Raw genomic sequence first — 24,212 nt, 5'->3', positions numbered from 1 at the left:
CAAGAAACCATGAATCCTGTTTCTCCATGATTGCAACTCTTGGAACTTGGTTCTCAAGTCACATTCCACCACTAGGTTTTCATTTTCTGGAGGGATGTCTATGACTGTATCTTGAGTCAATTTTTCACTGGATTTGTGGTGTACCACAGAAAGCTGAGAGGTTTGATCTCTAAAACATGTTTCTCGGAGGTGAAGCGTAAAAGCTAAGACGTAAATGCACTTCACCACTTGAGATTTGAGATGTGCATGTGTACATTATGACAGCAATATGAATGTGTAATGGGGGAGCTGTTTATACGATTGTCGGGCTATGATATGTGCTGCAGGGCTTATATATGGAATGCAGCAGTTTTAAAGAATCTTTTCACAGGAAGTCATTCTGCTGTCTTAAATGTTTCCTATGTCTGGAGACAATCAGAATTGCAGTTCTGAAACAGTGATGATGATAAACAAGAATATTTATTTTTCTAGTCGTGTGAAAGTCGTGAAAGGTCTAACCCCTGTCAGACTAGCCAATTTTTGTTTGAAAAACCAGGGTCCCGTTTCATAAAAAGTTGGTATAATGGCAGTGGCTGTAATGGCCATTTGAATGGCCATTGTTGCTGTAATGGCAATTGTCATGACAATGACAAGAATCCAGCTTCTTCATTGGCTGTTGCTTTTGGAAGTTGCCATGCCAGCAAGAGTTGCCATCCTAATATCTTTTATGAAATGGGGCCCAGGTCCACCTGTAGGCCTATAATAGCAAAATTTTCGCAGTACTGAATAGAGCTGATTTGAGACTCTAGTTGCGAAACTTTCGGATACTTTTAATAATAAATGTTTTACAACTTATAGCCTAAAAATCAATGATTTGCAACTTTTCTAATCTGTGTCATACTGTTCCTCTTGTATGGTCATCCCCGCTAGATTCCAAGTTGCAAGTTCGAAGAGGGAGTGACCCAATTATCAACATGTCCAAGCCAGGTATGACGGACAGCGGCCAAAACGCGGTCATCGACAAGAATGCCAACACGTTGCCTGCCAAGGTATGTTTAGTGGTTTATTGCCACTTGGTCTACTATCAGATGGTCTACTTCCCAGTTCCTCTAACAGTAACACCACTACAGCTAAACTCACTTGGTCTACTGTCAATTTCGTCTAATGCCCATTTTTGCTCTACTTCTTCCTTGGTTTGGCTACTTGTTGTTTCGTCTAATGACCAGATGGTCTAAGTGCAGTTTTGTCTCCTTGGACTTTTTCCCATTTTGTCTAATCAACTGTGGGTATTAGATGAAGTGGGCATAGCCCATCTGGAAGTAGACCAACTGGTAATGAGGCTATTCTAAAGTGGCAATTGGACTAAATGGTCATTAGAAGAACTGGTTGTAGACGAAACAGGATTAGACCATGTGGGTTGAGACTAAAATGGCTATTAGACGATGTGGGAGTAGACCAAGTGATAGATCACCAGTTTAGTATCACCAGTTTAGTCACAGTATGACCATGCTTGGCAGAGCAGAATGATTGTTCTGCAGACACGAGGTTTGTAGATATCAGTTCCTGCCTAAGATGAGCTGCAGTGGTGTAGCAGATCAAAGTTTCATTTCTCGCTCTCGGAGACACGAATAGAGGAGCGTAAAGATCTATATAAATGCAGCGCCACAACTCCAGTGTTTATTGGGTAATGTGCTGAGGGAGATCACGCTGTTTTTAGAATGACCCCAGGGTGCTTTGCAAAAGCGCGGAGTGTCTGGTGTCGGAGGATGCAAGAGTAGGGCTATTCTTGGCACGCTTGCTGTACTTGTGCATTGATGTAACGCTGGACCATTGAAAGCCTGTACCCCAAATACTGCCTCCCCCCCCCCCCCCCATGCTACCCCACCCCCACCCGCCAGTAATCTTATGCCAGCCAGGTGAGAGTGAAAGGTGCGATAATGTTAGGTGCGTTGGCAAAAGCGAATGTAGCCTCAACTCCAGTCAGGTGGTTTAAATACTTTTTATGGCATAAATGTGCCCACAACTGCGCCCTCCGGCTCGCGTCAGCTCATCACCTCATATTGTGATAAGCCAGTAGCCTATCTATAGTGATGCACACTTATTTTGAACCCTGTCTAGACTTGTGTGTAGTCAGAATTACACATTTACAGTAAAAGCGCCCACTTAAGCTAATGTACTCATTCATTCGATTTATAATTATGTTGATGTTTATGAATTAACTTTGTGATGGTATTGGGTGTTGTGTTACTTCCTGTGTGAATAGAAAGGCATGCTCACAACACATGATGTGGCTTGCTTTATGAAATCATATGACCCAGTTCTATTATGTGATGATTAAGGAAACTGTTCTGATGTGCTTTTAGCATAAAGGTAGGCCTGAATTGTATCCTTCATTTAACCAAAAATTGTATACCTCAGCCACATAGAGAATTGGATGGTGACTATACAAGGGTAGTCAATGCACTGGACAACATAAAGGAGAGGTCTTTGGTAGTTCATTCTTGAAATTGATATTTTGATTTAGGAGTTTACCATTATATTATACTGTATATGCCGAATATTTTGTGAGGTTTTTATTTTCGGGAATTTCGCGAGTCAGGTGCTATTCGCGAAATTAAAGACACGCGAAAATATTGACTCTGATCCCTATGTGAATGTGATGTACGCATGTACCCTTCTCCGTTCAGTACAGGACTCCACGATCGCGAATTTAACCAGTCGCGAAATAGTCGGGAATTCCCGATTCGCGAAAATTTAGACTCGTGAAATATATGGCGTATACAGTAAATCCACTGTATTCAACTTCGTTTGTTGTTAAAAAGTTGCAGTCTATGTTGCTGCTTATACAGGCTTACTGTTGCAGATGCAGTTGCCCTCATTACGGCCTGGAAAAAAAAAATTGCATAATTTTTCATGGTATAGAACTAATGCTAGATGTAACATACATTGTATGTGGGAGATATGTATGAGTCCAGGGGCATGAAGATTTGACAATTGTGTAGAATGCCCATGGTTTATTATTTACCACTGTAGTACAGCCTGAACATCTGTACACAGTGAGAATATGCCTTATGTCCTCATTTTTGTGAAACATTGGTCATGTATACTTGAACTCTTGTGGAATGCTGCCCTGAGCAGGGTCTTTTTATAGCAGTGTCATCATGTCATGTGTCCTGTTGATTCTTGATGTCATAATTACTGCAATCCAGAAAAAAACAGGAAGGTTGTTTACAATGCTGTTGGTTTGAGACAGATTCTCACAATTCCATGGTGTGGCTGAATAAAGGGGAGATTATCATCGTATGATATGGATGCAGTGGAACCTCAAAAGCTGTTTGCCCTTCACTCCCTGGAAATATCCTCCATCATTTCTCTCTTCTTGAGGTCAAAATCTCCTGAGTTTGCGAATTCTTTCAAGTGAAAGCTGGAAAGAGCACTGTTGCATTAAAGAAACAATTGTGTTGCCACAAAATATATTAACAATTTGTATACAGCACTGGCCTGTTGTAACAAAGTCCTCAGAACCGGCATTTTTTTTCTTCATTGTATTGAAGTTTTCGTTGTAAACCAAATAACTAAACAATAAAAAACATGAAGCGGATGATGTTGTGATCTGAATTTTTGCTTTGTTGTAACCGGAATTTTGTTAAAGTCGTGTAACGGGAGTGCACTGTATCTCTGGGGTTGGGATTGGGAGAGGGAGTGGGAAGGGATGGCTTCTGTGGTAGAAAAGTCATCTACATGTAATACTCCGAGCAGCATAGCTTACATCTTCTGGAAGTAGGCAGGATATTGGTGCTAAATTAGATAACAGCTTCTCACTGGAAGTAAAAACACCTACACCTAACCTCGTGGCATCACGTACTCACATGTACACATGTAGTACCAGCAGCAGATGTAGGAAGGTTCGAAGAGGAGGAGGAAGAGGAGGAGGGTTTCGTTGAAAAGAGTGCCTCCTATGCTTTTCAACCAGTCGTTCCATTCACGCACATTTGGAAAGAATTGATGCGATGTAGGATATGGAATTGCTAGCTGATATGTAGCCTGGATGTATTGTTGCTTTGTTATTGCTAGAAAGAGGAATATGTAGGTGTACTCTGTAACATTCTTTATTTCTTTCTTCCAGCTACCATCTAGACAAAAGCATCGTAGATCAGCTTTGCCGTATTAGGTGACCTATAAATGCCCTATCTCGTACAGTCAGGGTAACCCAGGCAAGACTTTCCAAAGCTTGACAGCTGATGTGCCACAATTTTTCGGTTGTTGTCTAACGAGGGTTGCTGTAAACAACCACCAAGGCCGGGGTTTTGTTAGATTTCCTTCAAGCGAGGAATTTGGGCTGTTTATATGAAATGTGATTGGAAAACTGTGAGCATTGGTTAGTCATGCTTAATTGACATAGTTGAGGACGGTATACAGGAAGCGAAAACAACAAAAAAGTATTTTCTACAAAGTAACAAAAATGGATGGTCTTTGATAAAGAGAAAGCGAAATGCAAAGTTGGCTACCGCAGTAAACATTCTTTGGCAGCTTTCCCACACCTACGGCAATTGTGTGCTAAGAGGGAAAGAGAATGGAAAAAGCCCACACCACACGCTCGGAAGAAACCGGTGCCTTATATATTGTATGTATTCATATTGTGTGCTATATTTGGTCATCATCGGTATGGCAGTCACATGGAGCTTACAATTCCATGCTTCCCAGACCACGACAACTGCTCATTACCTCTGTCAGATGTCTCCCCCCCCCCACCCCTCGTTAATTGTCTTCTTGGCATGTCTGTTTTCCGAGGTTGCAGTTATCAGCTCACTGCTGGCGACTTTCAGGGAGTTTTTGGGCAGTTGATAAAAGTAGGGTAATATTAAAAGCTGTTTCGATTTTGGGGTTAGAATCATGTTTCTGAAATGCAAAAAAAAAAAAAAAAAAGGGTGATTGCAATATACATTTGAGCCAGAAATGCGTTTCTGTAGAGTTGATAAATGCAAAGCCGTTTTCAAACCTATTATAGCCCAGGCCTGCCCACTCCAACCACTGCCGAAGTTCTACACATCTCTGCTTCACAGGTTAAACTGTGCAGTGGAGCTGCAGAGTGACAACGCTTCCCAATCAACTCACGACAGACTTGACGTTTGCAAACATGTTTTGATAGTGGTTAGTGAAACCATTTCAAACGTTGGAAAGTTGATAAATGCAGCCTGAGACAGCCAATACAGACCATCCCACATTAGATCCCTGCCAGAACATTTAAACAACATATAACTCCTCCAAGAATGGCCAAGATATTAGGTCAGAGACATAGAGGGCAACCTAATCACTCATTGTAAGTGCTACAAAATTTGATGGAAATGGCAGTAATGAACTCCATCTTGTGGTTCATAAAAGTTGGGGTGCAAGGAGCACATAACTTGTCAAATTTGTATGTTGATTTGAGATGCAGTTGACAAAAATGGGGAGGGACTCCTCTCTGAAATATGCCAAATGTCACATTGTGTCAATATGTGACACAAAGATGTGCTCTTTCTTTTGGCTGTCTTTGACATTTTTGCCCTCTTTTTATGCCTTTGTGCTAAAATATGGTACTGTTCTTTTCCTTTTTGAAATGATCAGACACTATCCTGTTCTGAGATTAGACTATGAAATCTAATTGATGAGTGGGTGCTATAATCTTAATCATGCAGCGCCACACTTTTTCCCTTGAGCACTGCACAACCTTTTTTTCAGTCTTTTTCTTTCAGTCTTTATCATTACCCAAAAGAACATGTTTCGTATACTCTAGATAGCTTTTTTTCTGGAAATTGTGTGATACCCTGACCTTCCTAATCCCTCTTAGTTACATTGCAAAATCATATTCTTTATCATCATTATATTATTTTTTTCGAATTAAAAAGTCATTGATATTATGCAGCCAGAACTGTAGGGTCCAATACCATTTTTAATGCCAGTGCTATTCAATTGTCCCCCCCCCCCAATACTTACATACACACACACAAACTCCCTACACACACACACACACACACACCACCTACACCACACCTCAGTCATGCAGATTGAAGATGATTTCCGTGACCAGATCTTCTCCTTGGTTGCAATCCCCAGTGCTGTCAGTAGATCTTCCACCCCCTCATCCTCTCCCAAGTTTGCGCTCCATCCCCGATGTCTCCGCATCCCTCGTAAAAGGAGAACAAAAAGAAAAAAAGAAGCTTGGCAGAGGAGGGTGTACTGATGTGGCTAATTACGGCGCACTGAAGTGTTGTCGCTTGTAATTAGGTGGCAGGGGAGAGCAGGCACCTGGAGACAGGGGGCACACCTTGTGCTGAGGCATCTCCATAAGCATGTGTGTGTGTGTGGGGTGTGTTTTTTTTTTGGGGGGGGGGGGTGATGGGGATTCAGAGGATGTTGGAATGGGTAGGAGGGTTCTGTGGGTATCACCTGTATTGCCAAGCTTGGATATCTTTACCTGGTTAATTTTAAGTCAGAGATACAAATTTTATGGATATTCGTCAGGTATGGTTAGGCCTCTATGTGGGTTTGTTTGTTTGTTTGTTTTTTCCCCATTTTTTCTAGTAAAGGAATGGATATGACTCAGAGCATTTCTCTTTATCTTTGCTCAACCTCTGCTTCTTTTTTATGTTTTCCATGAAATTTCCTTGTAAAAGGGGGACAAGACTGTTTACAGCACTTGTCGTCTAAAATGTAGGCCCTAATTTCAAGAGGAAGGAGAGGACTTAAAGGAGGTAGATTGGACTATTTATCATACCAACAATTTCAGGTGTACAATAGAGACTCAGCTACAAGCATTTTACTTTAAAATGTTTCATAATGCAATCGGGATCAATAGTTTCCTTTTTAAGATTAAAAAGAAGAATACACCAAATTGCTCTTTTTGCAATGAACATCCTAAAACCTTGGATCATTTGTTTGTCAATTGCTATAAAGTTAAACAGCTTTGGCATAATTTGATTTTTTTTATTTCAAAAGAAACTGGTATGAATGAGGATTTTTCATCATTTCATCTAATGTTTGGTATTGATGAGGAAACAAAACATAAGACATGTATCAATTTTGTGTTTTTATGTTTGAAGTATTTCATATAGGGGCCTATGTGTGCAAATTTCAAGATCGCCATCCAACTTTTGAGGCATTTCTGGTTTTTGCAAAAATGAAACAAAATATTGAAAAGAAAATTGCAGAAAAGAAAGACAAATTACCGAACCATTTGAATAAATGGACAATCCAACTTAACCCTCCATAATGTTTTTTTTTTTTTTAATTGTGTACCCGTTTTATGAGATGATTTATTGTAATATTTGATAATTTTATAAATAACACCCAATTCCCACAAGATATTGACACCTAAAACTTCTGTATAATTAATATTCTGTATACTTAGCATGTGATATGTTGACCTTGCTGATATTGACTTTATGTGTACCTTTTGTAAATATTGTAAATATGTTGTTTACCTGTTGGTTTACATCCAATAAAAAGTGAAAAAAAAAGAAAAGAATGTAGGCCCTATCCCTAACTCGTCACGTGCCGTGTTCGCACGCCTGACTCAGTGGACAGCATGACAACTTCACATATTCTGCTTAAACGCACAAACCCGCCCAAACCGATCGATAAGTCGCCAAATGCCACAGTACAATGAAAGCATTTTTCGCGATTCCGTTCCTCTCAATAGCTTGCATTATGGTAAATGACTAGCAAGTGGTGTTACCCTACTCAATTTGCGTGTAAATTACCAGTTTCTGTTTTTTGTGTGCAAAAGTCATGCCTTTACAGTAATGTGGCTACTGGTCATTTGACAGAAAAAGACTCATAGATTTGTCATACAATTAATATGTCAAAGCAAAGCTTCGCATTTTCTCTACAACTCTGCTCACTACATGTCCAACTTAACAGAATAGATTTGAAAAACAGAATGTTTTCTCAAGGCATGACTACCCATTTGGTATCTCAGAATAATGTGGCATATAGGGAGTTTCCACCATGGCACATAAAGATTTAAAAAATAATAGCAGGTGCAGTGGGGGTGTTCATATATTATGCATATTTTTAGTACCTTTGCAGCACAGTATGGGTACAAGGATTGGACTGACGCAACCATCACCTTTGACATTTTAATGTCATCATAGTGTAGTTGTGTATGTTGTTTTCTTCGTGTGTTGATTGGAAAAGGTGACAGAGAAAGGAGAAGAAAAAGAAATCCCCCAGGATGGATCAAATAAATCAAAGCCTCAAGGCAGTGGTTTGCATTTGTGTAAGTGGAGTTATGGGCAGTTCACCCACATAAATCTCTTGAATATGACCCCAGACTGCAACCAGTAGTTCATGCTTAGGGCAGGACTGTCTTGTGTTGGCAGTGGGCTAGTGGATTATTGGAAGGGAGGTACCCAATGAGGAAGGGAGCAGTCTTTAAAGGACAAGTTCACCTTCATAAACATAAGGATTGAGAGAATGTAGCAATATTAGTAGAACACATCATTGAAAGTTTGAGGAAAATCAGACAATCCGTTCAAAAGTTATGAATTTTTGAAGTTTTTGTGCAGTACCCGCTGGATGAGAAGACTACTGCAGTGTATGAATAACTTAGATGTCACATGCGTACAACAATATAAGGAAAATATAAAGAGAATTTCACAAAATTCCATCTCTTGAAAAAAGTACACATTCCCCTGACTCGTTACCGATAAATGTTATGGGTAATATTATTCCCCCTGCCTTTAGAAAGAGGCAAGTCAATTGCTCTTTTATTATGCGAAAAAAGTGAAAATATGTTGAATTTTCTTTTATATTTTCTTTATACTGTTGTACGCATATGACTCACAAGCTGTAGTAGTCTCCTCATCCAGCGGTTCCAACACAAAAATTTAAAAAATTCATAACTTTTGCATCGATTGTCCAATTTTCCTCAAACTTTCACTGATGTGTTCTACTAATATTGTTGCATTTTCTCAATCCTTATGTTTATGAAGGTGAACTTGTCCTTTAATAGGGCTTCAGAGAGTCTCAATGGAGGGGGTGCTTCTTGTCGTGATGTGTCCGTGTCTAGGCAGGTAGGAGGTTTGATGCATGGTGACAGAAAAGGCAACTTTTTCAAATTTTGCTGTGGCATCCTGTTCAGGATGAAAAAGTTATTCTTCAAAACTAGTAATGAGGTGCCTTGTATAAGGATGAGAAGGTGACTCTTTGCTATCCACTATTAAAGGCACACGTTCCCGGTGGTTTAGTCAAATGCGTACGCGGGCGCATGGCGCAAGTTTCCTATAGAGACCTATGCTATCGACTCCTCTTTAGTGCTTACGCTGTGACCCAGAGTCCGAAGAAGTCCAATCCACTGTAGCCAGTGGTCCGATCACAGTTCGGCTCATGATTCGGCTGAGTGGGATGACAGCTTTAGCAAACTTCTTTTGTGATGTCATAAATAGCAAGCACATATCCACGCACCCTGGCATTACTGCAGACTGCTGATGCGCAGAGAAGACAACGAAGGCAACGTTACTTACCAACACCTACGCGCTTTACTCTTGATGACAGCTTAACTTCGGCAATCTTCGTATCAATGCTAATGGTGATCGGCAGTATTATCAAGAGCGCCCTCTACTCTAACGGGACTATGCGCCTTTAAAGTACTTTGTTCAGGACAAGAAAGTCATTTTGCAAAACTCACCACATACCTTGTTCAGGACAAAGAAGGTGACTCTTCAAAACTCATAGGTGCCTTGTTCAGGATGAGAAGTTGACTCCTCAAAACTCACATGGTGCCTTGTTCAGGATAAGAAGGTGACTCTTCAAGACTCACATGGTGCCTTGTTCAGGATAAAGAAGGTGACTCATCAAGACTCACATGGTGCCTTGTTCAGGATAACAAGGTGACTCTTCAAGACTCACATGGTGCCTTGTTCAGGATAACAAGGCGACTCTTTAAACCTCGCATGGTACCAGGTAGGCCTACCTTGTTCAGGACAAGTTGTTCAGGACAAGAGGCTGACTCTTTACTACACATCAGGTGTCCCGCTCAGGACAAGAAAGCTCTGAAGCAAGAAGGCAGAGCTGCCAAGTCTCCCTGATTCTACAGGAGTCTCCCTGAAAATGTCAAAATCTGTTCATGTCTAAATAAGAGAATATTAAAATCTCCCAGATTTGGGAATTACTTTCACCCATTGAAATGCATGTAACACACAGATATCTCCCTGATTGCTGTGTGTAATCTCCCTGATTTGGATGTGGGAATGTTGGCAGACCCGAGAAGGTGACATGTCAAAACTTATCTTAACATCTTTATAGGCTTTTATGACGATAATGTGAGGGGATGACTTCAATCAATGATGACCTAGTGCTTTCAGAGATGAATGAGGATGTAAGCCTACAACTTGTTTGTCACAAAATTTGTCATATTTTGTCTGTCTTCAGGTAAAGCATTGAAAGCCTATACCAGATGTCTGGTTCAGCTACTGACTCTAAAAGTGGGAATTTTCGCGGTGTTGAAATTTTCATGCATTTCGCGCAACCAGAAGCTAGCGCGAAAAGAAAAGCATGCGAATATTTTTGTGTGCCATATGTTCCAGTAGTTGATATCTTGATTCCATGGAACTAAAAACATGCGAAATTCTTCTTATCTTGCCAAGTGCGAAAAATTAGTCGCGCGAAAATATCCACTTTTACAGTACCTTTTTGTGGTTCAGGGAAGAATGAAATATAATGTAGATCTTCCCTTCTTTAGGGTATAATACTCTAAGTTCCAGCCATTAGTGTCTTCATCTTTTTATAATGAACATGTTCGTATTTAGTGACAGTATAAGTGTAGATGCTGTACGAAGAGATAATTACATTGTAGCTGCATGTTATGTAATTAAGGTCAAGCTGTTGGGTGGGCATTGTATAACTTGGGTGAACTAGATGCCATGATGGAATGTGTAATATAATTATAAAATAAGAACTCCCCTTTATTGCCTGAGAACGTACCATATTGTATTAAAGTATAAGTTCACCTGTACCTGTAGGATATATGTAGGCCTATGGATTGAGTGAATGCAACACCATTAGATCAGGTAGAACTTGATCAGTGAAAGTCTGATCATTGTACACATTATGTGACATCATAATCAAAGAACTGTGCAGTAGTCTCCTCACTCAGCTATGGCTTCACAGTAACTTCAAAAATCATAACTTTTGAATGGATTGTCTGATTTTCCTCACTCAATCCACATGTGTATTGAAGATGAACTTGTCCTTAACAAGGAGATTGGAGCTTGTTATAAAGCTGTTGGATTTTTGACAAGAGCATTGTCTATGGAGAGCTATGCATGTAGCACTCTTTAGACGTGACGCCGGAAGATCAACCATGGGAGCCAATCTAATAAGATATCCTTGAAAATAGTCCAGGTATACGCCACCCGATTTGCCTGCTGAGAGCCATTTACATGTAGTTAATTGTTTCAATTCAATCAGGCATCGCACTGGACTCCACAATCTATCTGTATCTTTCCTCACATGTCTTTTTTCTCTCCCTATCATCCTCCCTCACCTTTGAAGAGCTTTTCTGCTCCATGTTTACCTAGACTTGGATGAGTGCAGTTAAAAAAATTGAAAAAAACAACAACAACCTCAACCAGAAGTCGCATTATTGTACCACAACAAATGTTTTATATGCAACATACATTGTATCAAATGTGTTGTCAAAAAGACAAGTGATTGTATCCATGTGCCAAATTCCAGTTTGTACCTGCAAAGTCATATGAATGGTGGGGTACTTTAAAAAGAAATGTCCATCTACAATTGTATGTGTACCGTCTATGTGCTTCTGAATTTTACAACAAGTGTAGGCCCTATACTGTAGTAGAAGTGAAGTGCAAAGACCCACAAACTCATTGCAGTCAAGGCCCCTGTAGCGTGATTTATCACTCACTATGGAACAAGTGGTCACATCCATGCTTGCCATTTAATAGTATTTGGAGGGCCTGACATTCAGACATCATAGAGATTAAGAGGTCATTGGTGGAACTTCCAAGTATCTGAGCATGGTTTGCACTTGTTGCTGGTCTGTAAAATGTTCCCCTGAATCACTCTCATTGGGCTGATTTCTGTCCCTAGTGCCCTCTCTTTATGGCCCGACTTGCAACCTGTGACCGGGGGATCAGAGAAAGAAATGAATACCAGCAAGCAGACACAAAACATACAACCTTTGTACAAACTACCTAGCAGAGAGAGAGATGGCATATATGAGGAGAAATGAAACAAAATAATATCAAGTGAAAGAGAAGTTAACTGAGCAGAAAGGTTTGTCTGGACTGGAAGAGTTCAATGGCCTATTTGTCATAGCTGTCATCCATAGGACCGTTACCCAGTTTTGCAAATTACAGGCATAGTTGTAACTAGGCTGAACAAGTTGCCGACATCTGAAAAGATGAAGTTCCAAGGCTACCACCGGTCTTCTCTCACCTTCCCCTATCTCCATCCCTATCTCCCACCCCTTTTTTACTTCTATCCCTATCACCCATCCCCACCCTCTTCATCCCCCATCACTAGTACCCAATTCCCAAACCACTTCCTTTCCTTTCCGCCCCGTTTCCTTTGACCCTACCTCTCATCCACCCCTCTCTTCCACACTGTCTTCCATCCCTCTCCTCCACCTGTCTCCTCCACCCCTCTCCTCCACCTCTTTCCTTCATCTCTCTTTTCTACCCCTCTTCCACCCCTCTCTTCTTCTATCCCTCTCCCACTCTTCCCTTCCATCCCTCTCGTCCACACCTCTCCTTCCAACGGTCTCCTCCACCCCTTTCTTCCAACCACCTCCTCCACCCCTTTCCTCCACCCATCTCTTCCACACCTCTGTTCTGCCCTGTCTTCCACCCCTCTCCTCTACCCCTCCATTCCAACCATTTCCTCCAACTCTCTCTCCTAACTATCTCCTCCATCCTCTCTTCCCACCATTTCTTCCACTCCTCTCTTCCACCCCTCTCCTCCACCGTTCTCCTCCACTCATCTCCACCACTCCTCTCCTCCACCCAATCTTCCACCCTTTTCACCCCTCTTCCACCCCTCTTCTACCCCTTTCTTCCACCCTTCTCCACCCCTCTCCTCTCCCCCTCTTCTAAACCATTCTCTCACCCCTTCTCTTCTGTCCTCTTCCACCCCTCTCCTCCGTGTGTCTCTTCTATCCTTCTTCCACCCATCTCCTCTGCCCCTCTGCTCCACCCCTCTCCCACTCCTCTCTTCCACCCGTCTCTTCCGCCCCTCTCTTCCACCCGTCTCTTCCACCCCTCTCTTCCACCCCTCTCTTCCACCCTTCTCTTCCACCCTTCTCCTCCACCCTGTCCCTCTCTTCTCCCTCCCGTCTCCCCCTTCTCCTTCACCCCTCTTCTTCACCTCTCTCCCCAATCACATGATGAGCACAGAACAGAAGTTACCCATGCAGAACTGCTGATCTGCATTCAGTGAAACATTAGTGCTGTGATCTTTGGTCACACAAACTCTCACAAACACATGGGATCCAGGGGGTTGCTATGGAAACTTGCTGTCACGTAGGAGCGGGGTGGTACTTTTTACATCTTGGTTGGTCCTCTGCGGAATAACATTCAAGGCAGAGGCGAGAAAAGGCATCAGAATGTTGTGATAGGGTGACATTTGAAATGCAAGTATATGTGAAATATGCATAATGCCTGTCCCCTATGTGCACTGAATGTTTGATAGGTACACATTGTGTGTTTGACGCATGCAAATGATGTACAGAGACACAATAGTGTGTCATACTTTCTGTGCAAACAAATATTGTGGTCTGACCATACTGTTGTCAGCCATGGATTCCTCAAGTTTTATATTTCCATCAAGACCATTTCATTCTGGATGTATGTACCTGTCTCTGACATGTGATTATGAGAAAATACTGTTTATTTTGCTTTATGACATTTATCTTGATGGGATGTTCCTCATTTATCCTACATGAGTTATTCAGTATAGATCTTGTATGCAATATAAGGATTTTTGTTCACATAAAATACAGTGTTCAAGAGAAATCGTGAAAACCAAAGGGGAGGGAGGAGAAAATGTGTGATGTACGTGTGTGTACAAGATGTATATGACATCTTATCGGCATGGCTATTTCCTGACATCTCTCACACTCTCAATTTTGTCTTTTTCCCCTTTATCTTCATCTGTCTGTCCCACTACTCAATGTCCTCATCCCCTCTTCTAGACCAATTCATCCGATAAACCACGGTCACGCAGGGGCAGTCGTGATGAGCTTAACAGTGCCTTCTCTCGCTTTGGCCGCGACTCTGCGCGCCAGTCGCTGTCCAGCGCCCATCCGAGCATGAACAAGTGGACGGACGCCCAGCAGAAAGCTGAAAACAATGTGAGTGTGATAGAAACACTAATAACTGACTTTAGGATAATGGAAGAATGAAAGGGGACGGGGGCTAATGAAGAGACATCAGCACCTGAAAAATACTCTCACTATAGTGTTAGATTGAGACTGGTATAAACAACTTCGTATAATACAGCAGGGTGGTCCACAACTTGAAATTTTAGCATGTTGCAAGCTCAGAATCTGAGAATATTGCAGAAATTGAATATGCGCGGAGCGCACACGATGAGTACATAGTACGCAATATTTTGCTGCTTATCTCTCTTTGTGCTGCTTACATTCAATGTTCTCTCTCATGTTTTGCACACAAATATCTAAAGTACCTGGTAGTTTGATGTTTCTTATGTTATGCACATGTTTTGCACATTTTTGAATACTTTTACTTTGAGCTTGTTGCAAATTCTTGAGGATGTTGCATAGCATGTTGCTGGCTTTTTAGGATGTTGCACAAGAATTTTAGCATGTTGCAGCGACATGCTAAAACCCCTCGTGGACCACCCTGATACAGTGTCGTGTGCTTCTGACACTTTTTGAAATTAGCACAAATGTCATTGACTTCACACTTTTTCTTGCAAGTGATATTTTCTCAGTGCTTCTGCTTAACAGAAGAGAAGCAATGAATTACAAGAAATATTATGTTATCACTCATATAATCCGCCCCCTGTCCCATCCCCTCAGACAGTAGACTCCTTTAGACTATTAAATACACAAATAAAAAACTCATGTTTTATTCCACTTTTCCTAATTGAGAATCACACTTGGGTACTGTATACGCTATATATTTCGCGTGGGTTTTATTTTCGCGAATTTCGCGAGTCGGGAGCTTTTCGCGAATTTCGCGAGTCGGGAGCTATTCGCGAAATTAACAACGCGCGAAAATATTACCTTCCAAAATGAATCCCTTGCCTTGATGATACGATCAGTAGGTCGTCTAGTATACCATGTCAAGGCTTACCGAACAGACCATACTGGCTAAGCTTGTTTACGTACATATATTGCGCCACAACGTTACAAACGCGCGGCGTGTCACCCTTGGATTACATGTACCGTATTAGCACTAGCTCTTGCGTTTGCATGCCGCTACATTCACATGTCAACTTTAGGGGCCGGGGCTTCGTATGCTCCAGCTGGTTGCCGTACCCCTCGTACCACTCGTCAGAAATCTAGCGCGATGGACTTAACCACTTCAAAAATGTTGAATTCTAACTCATTACTAGTTCGCAGAGTTTGGTATGTTTTTTTCATGCAGTGTATAAGTAGTATCATTCTTATTTGCTAGTAAGTTGAAAATTCACATTTTCTTTGCCACTTCATATTTTCTCTGGTCCCCCAATCGCGAATTTAACCACTCGCGAAAATGTGTGACAGCGGCAATTCGCGAAAATTTATGTACGCGAAAATTATAGCGTATACAGTATTAGAATCTCTAATGTTTCTAGCTGAGTTGTTTCTGATTTCTTAAGCTGTGCATTCTCTTTCAATACATGTTTAGGTAGGTACTTGGTAGACTAAAACATCAAAAATAACTCAGCTGGATGGTCTAATTTTTGTATAAACTTCTGCGGATGTGCTCCTTTGATTTCTACAATTTCAGTCTTACGTTATAAGTGCAAAATATTGCCCTTGAAGGGATGTGTACGCTACCAGTAATCGTGAAGGCACCCTCTTCCAGAAAATACAATTCATCATTAGACCCATGTTGTGACACGATGTTCTCTGAAGGGATGCACAGTAAATGGTTCTGGATATGCTGGTGTGTGGTGCAACGCATAGATTCTTTCTTCGATGAATGCGGTCCTGAAAAAGACCTACTCCTTTGCCTGCTGTGCTTAGATTTAACGTGACCTCTCCTTTCGTTGTATGTCTTGTCCAAAACAGGTCAACGCAGAGCGAGGCCCCGACGTCGTGACTGAGGGCGAGATGGATGCAGACATCGATGACATCGTTCTGACCAATGACGGCACTCCGCTGGGGGTCCACATCATCAGCAAGATCGAGCATGGGGACGGGAGGTGAGAGGGCATCCAATTTGAGTTTTTAAAATCGCAAAGTGGGCGAAATGCCATTTCTAAACATTTTAAAGTACAATAGTTCATCATCAAATAGAGTAAAAGCTTCCAGTGATACCTCACTTGGTACGTTGACTTGTAACTACCCAAAAATATGAAATTTTTTCCTGTATCTTCTTATGGCGTGATGGGAGAATCTTTCCCTTTTTCCTGAAGCAATGTAGGGTAAACCAAAACAAAAGCTTCAGTATTCACACAGTTAGGAATCTATCATTTCTTTATCTCCCCCTCCTCAGTGATGATCAGAGTAAGTGCAGACATGCTCAGACAACTGTCATTGACAAATCATACAACAGGCATGCTGCCTTTTTTTCTTCCGATGTGTTAAGGCTAAAGGACGTTTGCTACCTGTTTGGGTTTGAGAGAGACTTTAAAAAAGAGCAAGAATTGAAGTAAAAGGGGGGGGGGGGAGACAAAACAGGGGTCAAACTGTCTGAGCTCGACATGTGAGAAATGAAGTAAGCCATCAAGTACACCTGTCCAAATGCTATGGCCTGGAGTGGTTAGCCTTTTTCAAGCAAACATGGATTTTGGGCTTCTGATATCCAAAAGGAAAACTATTGCATGAAAGGAAAAGGTTGGCTTGAGAGGCACGAGGCAAAATTCTTTGAAGTGCTCATATCATATTAGCATTTATTGTCATCATACACATTTTCTTTAAAAATTTGTAGTTAATAATTCAAGTTTTTTATTCAAAACTATTAGACATTGGGAACATTGATTGTAATGCTTCTTTTAGGGTTTTATATATTCCTTTTGGGCAGTGGCTTACGAACTAATCTGGAACCTGTGTGCCATAATTGGATGTGAGCTGGTACGTAGTGATAGTGGTAGTGATTTTGAGTGTAGAGTACATTAGAATTTGCATAGTAGATGATTGATAGCTAGTCGTGTACAAGAAGTACAGTTTTGTACTTGAGCTGGAGGTACAACTTTGTAAGCTTGAATACCGCCGAAAGTAACAAAGTTTAACATGAGAGCCGGGGTAGCTATTGATAACTTTAAAGGTTCATCAAGTTCTCATTGATGCGAGGGGAAAGGCATGTTGCTGAAAATGCTTTCAAAAAGAGTTGAATAAGGCTAGCATGATAGTTTGTCTCCTGATGAAGCAGCTGACCTCACAAGGTTGTCTGGGTGTGAGCCCTGCATGTCCCACTTTAGTCCCACCAAAATACATCATGGAGCTGATTGAAAGTACCCGTCGATCACTGCCAAAGCACATTGTTTTCCGCTGTGACAGGATGACATCACTTGCAATGTTGGTGTGCAAACGCAGACAGACAAACATAAACATACAGCAGCACATTCACTGTTTGTATGATTGGACTTGCCATTGTTTCATTCGTATGCTTTATGTTGAATGCCCCAAAGTTGTAGGCCTATTTTGTTTTGATGCTGTCTGCAACTTCATGCCAGAAATTACAACAGGCCCCGTGCACAAAGAACAATGAAGTAATGAAACAATCAGCTGGTGTATACATGTGTGTAGACTCAACATACATTGACCGAAATCAAGTGTAACCTTTGTGGAAAATATACATACAATGTAGGTATATCAGACTCATAGCTTGGAGGGTGCCTGTTTTCCGCACTGCTCCACCGTTGACAGACATGTCTTGGTGGCATGTGCTGGCATCCTTTATCTGAAGGCAAGTTCATGAGCTCAAGGACACAAATATACATCCCGACATAGACACAGACACACACAGATGTAGACCGACGCAGATGTAAAGCACAGCGACAAATACCCACAAGAGTAATTTGATCACCGTTACAGAACCCTGCAATTATTTTACGCATAACACTGTATATAATAAACTTTTCCATCGCACCGCCCCCCCCCCCTTTCTCCCAGTGCCTTTGGAATTGTAGTTCACCAGATCGAGGCCGGAGGAAGAGCCGCCAGGGATGGACGTCTGAGGCCCGGTGACTACATCATCCAGATCAACGGTTCCGACATCTCCCTCCACACATTCAACAGGTGAGGAACCCCTTTTACCACCCCCTCCCCCCCCCCCCCCCCCCTTGAGAAAAAGGTTGTTTTAATACCCTGAGTGTGATGCTTTTCGCAAAGTCCACCGGATGTGAACGAAGCAAGTGCTGTCTTACCTAATTCTGCAGGAGGCTTGCTGACAAATACTCTTTATGCGCCATGGTGTAAACCCCGTTATTGTCAAATTATTCTAAGACAGCAACATGATATGTAGTCATGTTTTCGGAAATCATTCTTGTTTTCAAATCTATGTAACTTTTATAGATTTTTGTTATACTGGACATGTCTTAGCCAACGTTGCAGAGAAAATGAAAAGCTGTGATTTGATGTAAATTGTATGATACATGTAAAGCTATGATTGTTTTTCCGTCAAATGACAACTAGCTACATTATTGTAGAGGCATGACTTTTGCACACAAAACAATGACGGAAACTGAAAATTTACTCGCAAATCCATCACACCACTTGACACAATGAAGCCAATCACTACATAAAATGCTAGCTACATGTGACAGGAACGAAATTGCAAGAAATGCTTTTGATGTAATGTGACATTTTGTGATTTATCAATCAGTTTGGGTGGGTTTGTGTGTTTGAACAGAATATGCGAACTTGGCATGCCATCAACTGAATCAACGTGCGAACGTGGCACATAAAGAGTTCATTATTTCTTCAAGGCCTTACAAGAAAATGTGAAATCTTCCTGGTTTGGGAATTATCCTTCCCACTGAGATGCATGTAAAATACATCTCACTGGTCCCTCTTTGGAACCATGCTGACTTTGATGTGTATCACATGTACTTGCATGTTGTGTCGCTGATCTGGAAAGTGTATGCCAAAGAGGAATGCATCAGGTTTTTTGTTCGTTTTTTGTTTTTCTATGGAATAGTTACAGGCCATTGGTTATTGGTTCATGTTCCCATATATTGGTTCGTCTTCATGCCATTTTCTGGAGTTGAATGGAAGGTAATGACGCGAGGTAATGTGTTCCAGACTTCTGTGAATATTTTTCATTTCTTTTACATACAGTATATGGCAAATTTGCAGCTCTCTTATTGGAACAAACACATCAAGTATAAATGTGATACCCAAAAGTGTGCACCATGTCAATATTCACAACACACATTTTTCAGCTGGCCTTTGCCTACCTTTGTCACATCAGCTGAATGTTCAATATTGACTGAATCCAGTGTGTAAAAACAAACGTGAAGCAAAACAGATGTGAAAACAAGCAACGTAGGGCCTGTGGTTAAAAATATTGACTGTTTGTCTGCGTAGATTGCACGTACTGCTGAAATCATCATTCTCTGTATGTAGGTGATGTGTAACTCTCATTGGTATGGCTTTGTGCACAGAGCGCAAGAGATGCTGAGAGAAGCCATGCGTAACCCCACCGTAAAGCTGACGGTGCAGCGGGAGCGGAATGCCCTGTCCTCCGACGCGATCCTCCCGACCTCGGCTGCCACGACGGCGACATCGCCCCGCGAGAACGGCCACCTGGAGATCACCATTCCAGGCAAGTCGCCGAACGGGAAGGTCCCTCCCACCATTCCGGTCCGCTCGCCGACGACAGCGCTCTCTTCCCCGCCGGCCACGTCGGGAGACAAGACGCCTAGCAAGAAACTCATCGCGCCGACGAGTGCCCGGAGAATAGGCAGGAAGCTCTACATCCAGCTGATGAAAGGTGAGACACTCAACATTTTTGAAACTAGCGTGAAAATAAAAGTGCGGGAATATTCTTGCTTGTAATATGTAATGTTTTACTGTATATGCCATAAATTTCACGAGTCTAATTTTTGCGAATCGGGCAACTTCATGACTGGTTGAATTCACACAAGTGTGGCGGCGTACGGTACTGAACGGAAAGATAAGGCATGCATGTGACATTCTTGTCGGAATCAGAGTTAATATTTTCGCATGTTTTTATATTTGCAAATAGTACCCGACTCCCAAAAATCACACAAAAAAAGAAAAACTCACGAGTATACGGTGAATACAGTATCTCTTTGATTCCATGGAATCAAAAGCACATGAAATTCATTTCACCTGTCTGAGCATGAAAACAAGTAGGTTTACAGGGGGACCATTGAATTGTAGTCTTTGTTATGATAGTGGCAACATGTACTCATGTTTCTTTTGGATAGCTTACAGTATGCCAGCTCATAGTGCAAGGATGAAATGTCTAGTATCACAGCATACACTCAGTTTTCCCCCATTTATTCCAAAGCATCTGTGCAAGCAGTCAGAATGCCCGATCACCACGTTTCATGAGAGTCTACGGTCCGAGAGATAGTTCTAGGTTGCACAGTCTGTGGGAGACAAGCGAGGGCATCTTGTGGCGATGATGATCGAGGGAGAGATTATATGCAAAGCTTTCTTTCTCATTTACTTCACCATGCAAAACCTTCAAGCAAGGCATAATCTTGTGACTTTCTTACTCCAAATATTTTGTGGATAGATTGCTATTTGTTTGTGAATGAAGGGATTTCCCACAAAACAATAGCAATTACACAGGACTCAACAAAGCAGAGAGCAGTTATTATGACCCAAGGTTACACAATTCCTGTATCCATGAGCGCTGATGCACGGCAGGTAACGAATAGTCATGTGTCTGCACCTCCAGTACTACACATTGGTAATAAGGCAGACAAAAAATGAAACACACACCATAGTATGATCAGTGATACCTTTCATAAATCTCAGCTTTTCATCCAATGGTGCGCAAATATCATGGTTGTATCAATAGTCACATCCCGTTTGTCTATCAAATAACTGTATCCTGGTGTCAAGTGGAGGTTAGCTTCCTCTTTCGGTCTCGATTTCTCATGGTCATCGATCCTGATGGCTTCGCAGAGTTTGGAAAAGAATAGAAATGCTTTACACAAGAAAGCAAATAAAATGAAGGGGAACTAAACGCTGTCCATCTCCTTGCACTTGATTAGAATTTGCCACTTTATAGGGACTCATTTTATAGTCCCCATCCCCAATCTGTCATCGTGTGGGATTGAGCTACTTTGGTTGAATTGTATAACAGTCCCACATGAAGGCCATTTTGATGGGGATTGTGCAGTTACGTGAGACCATCTCAGTCACAGCTAGTACAGATGGAGCAGGCACGCGAGTGTGATGAATTGATATGTGAACAGAGGGTGTTGGGAATTAGAGCGGTTTCTGAAAGAAAAAAAAAAATCATGCAGAACGTTTAGGATAAAACAAACCATTAAACAGTCAAACTTTCCTTAATGGCCACCTGTTAATAGCAGCGACCTGTCTATAACGACCATTTTTTCGTCTTCCGTGAGTGGTAACTTAGCTGTACACAGGTTTGATTATGTACAAATTGTAGGCCCTATGTACAGTGTATCCAATTTATGTGTGTGTGTACTGTATATGCTGAACATTGCACAAGGTGTTTATCCTCGCGAATTTCGCGAGTCAGGTGCTACATGTGTTTGCAAGACCTAAGACACGCGAAAATGTCGACTCTAATCCTATGAATGTGACATGCATGCATACAATTCTCCTTGTTGTACTGCACTCCACGACCGCGAATTTAACCACTCACGAAATAGTCGGTAAATCCTAATTCGCAAGAAATTAGACTCAATACATATATGGCATACAATATATTACTATATTCAAAGGCAATGTCAAATGAACACCCTCTTGCAAAGTACTGGACTGATAAAATGATACCGGGCTTCATGAACATGTGGTTGATATTTTCAGGGCCTGACATTTATAACTCAAATTATTTTGTTTACATCAGTGTGACTGCTTTAACCCTAACCAGGCCGGGCTTTTTTGGGTGTTCTGTGGCCGGGGAGGGGTTGATTCAACCCCCCCCCCCCCCCCGAGATCTCGGCCATTGATCGCGCAATCGCCATGAAATTTGGCACGTGCATTGCCTGTGGTGTATTCTACCACGCTATACAAAAAGAAATGGAAATTTTCGTCATGATAATTAATTATGCTAATATATGCATAAAATCATACATTTTGCTCTAAATCAGAAATTAAAGCTCCTAGAATTTTCATTTTTGGTGAAAACATTCTTTGTAGCATTCCTAACAATGTACTTGAAAAAAAATTTGGTATCAAAATAAATTTCTTATGTATTTTATTGTTTTATGAATTTCTTGTATGTATTTCTTTGTTTTTTCGACCTTTTGTTTTATCATTTTTTTTCCGCAAAATTTATGACAGAACCTATTTCAAGCATAATTATGCTAAAATGAATTAGTTTCAGCCTATAAAAGTGAAAATAATCATATCTTTACGAATAAGAAGAGAAAACTCCATTTGCATAGACTTTATACACAAAATCACGTTTTTGAGCCATTTTTGGCATGACAGGCATGTATAAAACGTCATGCAGCATCGTAAAGGTATGCGCGATTTTCGCGAAAATGGTGTCAAAAGATGCGCGAGACTTGAAAGTAAAAAGTCAGCGAACGGCGCGGTCAAAAAATTGCGTGCGGCGGAGTAGTCGCGAAAAATGTCGAGGGGGGGGGGTTGATTCAACCCCCCCCCCCGGCCTTTTTAGGGTTAAAGCCAATACTTCGTCAATTGAAATATCAGTGATGTTACAGCGATAAACAAACAATATGAAATAGTTATAAGTGCCAAGATACAAGTAGCGAGTTTGATCAATGTTTACCACATAATGCAGTCATTGAAAAAAGCAAAGCTGTATTGCCGAAGGACCATGGCTGCACATTTAAAAAAGAGAAAATGATGTTTGAGGATCGTAAAAACTCCACACTGGCACACATGCATTCCAGTGGCCTTGACAGCTTACTCACAGACGCCCACAATTTATCACTTGGGGTGATGTCCTTGAGTTAATAGTAAATGACCCTCGTGACCAGTCGTGATGTGATAGGGCTGCCTTTGGTTTTCATGGGCCCTTGACAATGGTGTATCATATATCGTGATAAAATAAAAAAGAAGAAGAAAAATGAACAAGAGCAGAAAAATGGGTGTCCCAGTGGGCATGGGCTGTTTGTGATATAGACCTGTTCTAAATGCATGTGACAGGAGTTGATATCCGGGAGGATTGTCATGTCAGTGGTGTGTGTGTGTGTGTAACTGTTAGAGATTGTGCTCGTGTGGGTTGTGAAAATATGTGGCGTAGATTTCGAACCCGTGCAGTTCGCTGCCCGAGAAATTGAGTTGTGTCGTACAATGTATCAGTGGGGTAGCGAAATGAGGTGGTTGACATTTGGGTGATTCGTGCAGGTTTGCAGGAGCATAGCTTTTCTTGATGAGGTTTTATAACACAAGTGATTATGATGAGCTAAACATAAAATAGATTCAATAGAGAGAGAGAGAGAGAAAGAGTAATGAACAGAAAAACAGAGGTAGAGATGCACAAATGAAGTACATACCCTCTTAGTTTGGCTTCTTGAATTCTTAGAATTCTTTTCATTTGATAGATTTTCATGAAAAGTTTTTTAGACTATTGTCATAGGGGAGACTGAATAAGACTTGAAAGAAGTTGTGATTTTGACGATGATGATGGTGATGGTGATTTTGATGTGGGAGTGATGGTTTTGATTGGGATGATGATAACGATGCTGATGATGTTTTTGATGAGGATGGTGATGATGATGGTGGTAGTGGTTGCAATGTGGAAATGATGATTATGATGTTGAGAATGATGATAAAGTTAATGAAGGTGAAGATTATGATGTTGATGTGGGGATGATGGTATTGGAATGACAGAGTGTTAATGCGTTCACCCTGAAAGGGGGTACTGGAGGCAGTGGTTTCTTTCTATCTCGTATGTTGACCAAACATGAGT

At 41.3% G+C, this 24,212-nt stretch overlaps 1 protein-coding gene across 1 annotated transcript in view; it reads left to right on the top strand.

The window, feature by feature from the left end:
* The window catches only part of LOC139727359 (partitioning defective 3 homolog), a 125,552-nt gene that overhangs the window by 76,358 nt on the left and 24,982 nt on the right, over positions 1–24,212 (top strand). Inside the window, exons 4-8 of the mRNA XM_071638319.1 lie at positions 910–1,028; positions 14,174–14,332; positions 16,223–16,356; positions 18,269–18,394; positions 19,762–20,090. Of these exons, the coding sequence (XP_071494420.1) occupies positions 910–1,028; positions 14,174–14,332; positions 16,223–16,356; positions 18,269–18,394; positions 19,762–20,090 (867 nt within the window). The remainder of the gene's footprint in view (positions 1–909; positions 1,029–14,173; positions 14,333–16,222; positions 16,357–18,268; positions 18,395–19,761; positions 20,091–24,212) is intronic.

Source organism: Diadema antillarum, unplaced genomic scaffold (assembly GCF_040938485.1).
Source record: "Diadema antillarum isolate AM-2024a unplaced genomic scaffold, OU_Dant_1.0 seq00000127_RagTag, whole genome shotgun sequence".
Lineage (NCBI taxonomy): Eukaryota > Metazoa > Echinodermata > Echinoidea > Diadematoida > Diadematidae > Diadema > Diadema antillarum.
This window is presented reverse-complemented; position numbering and strand designations above follow the sequence as displayed.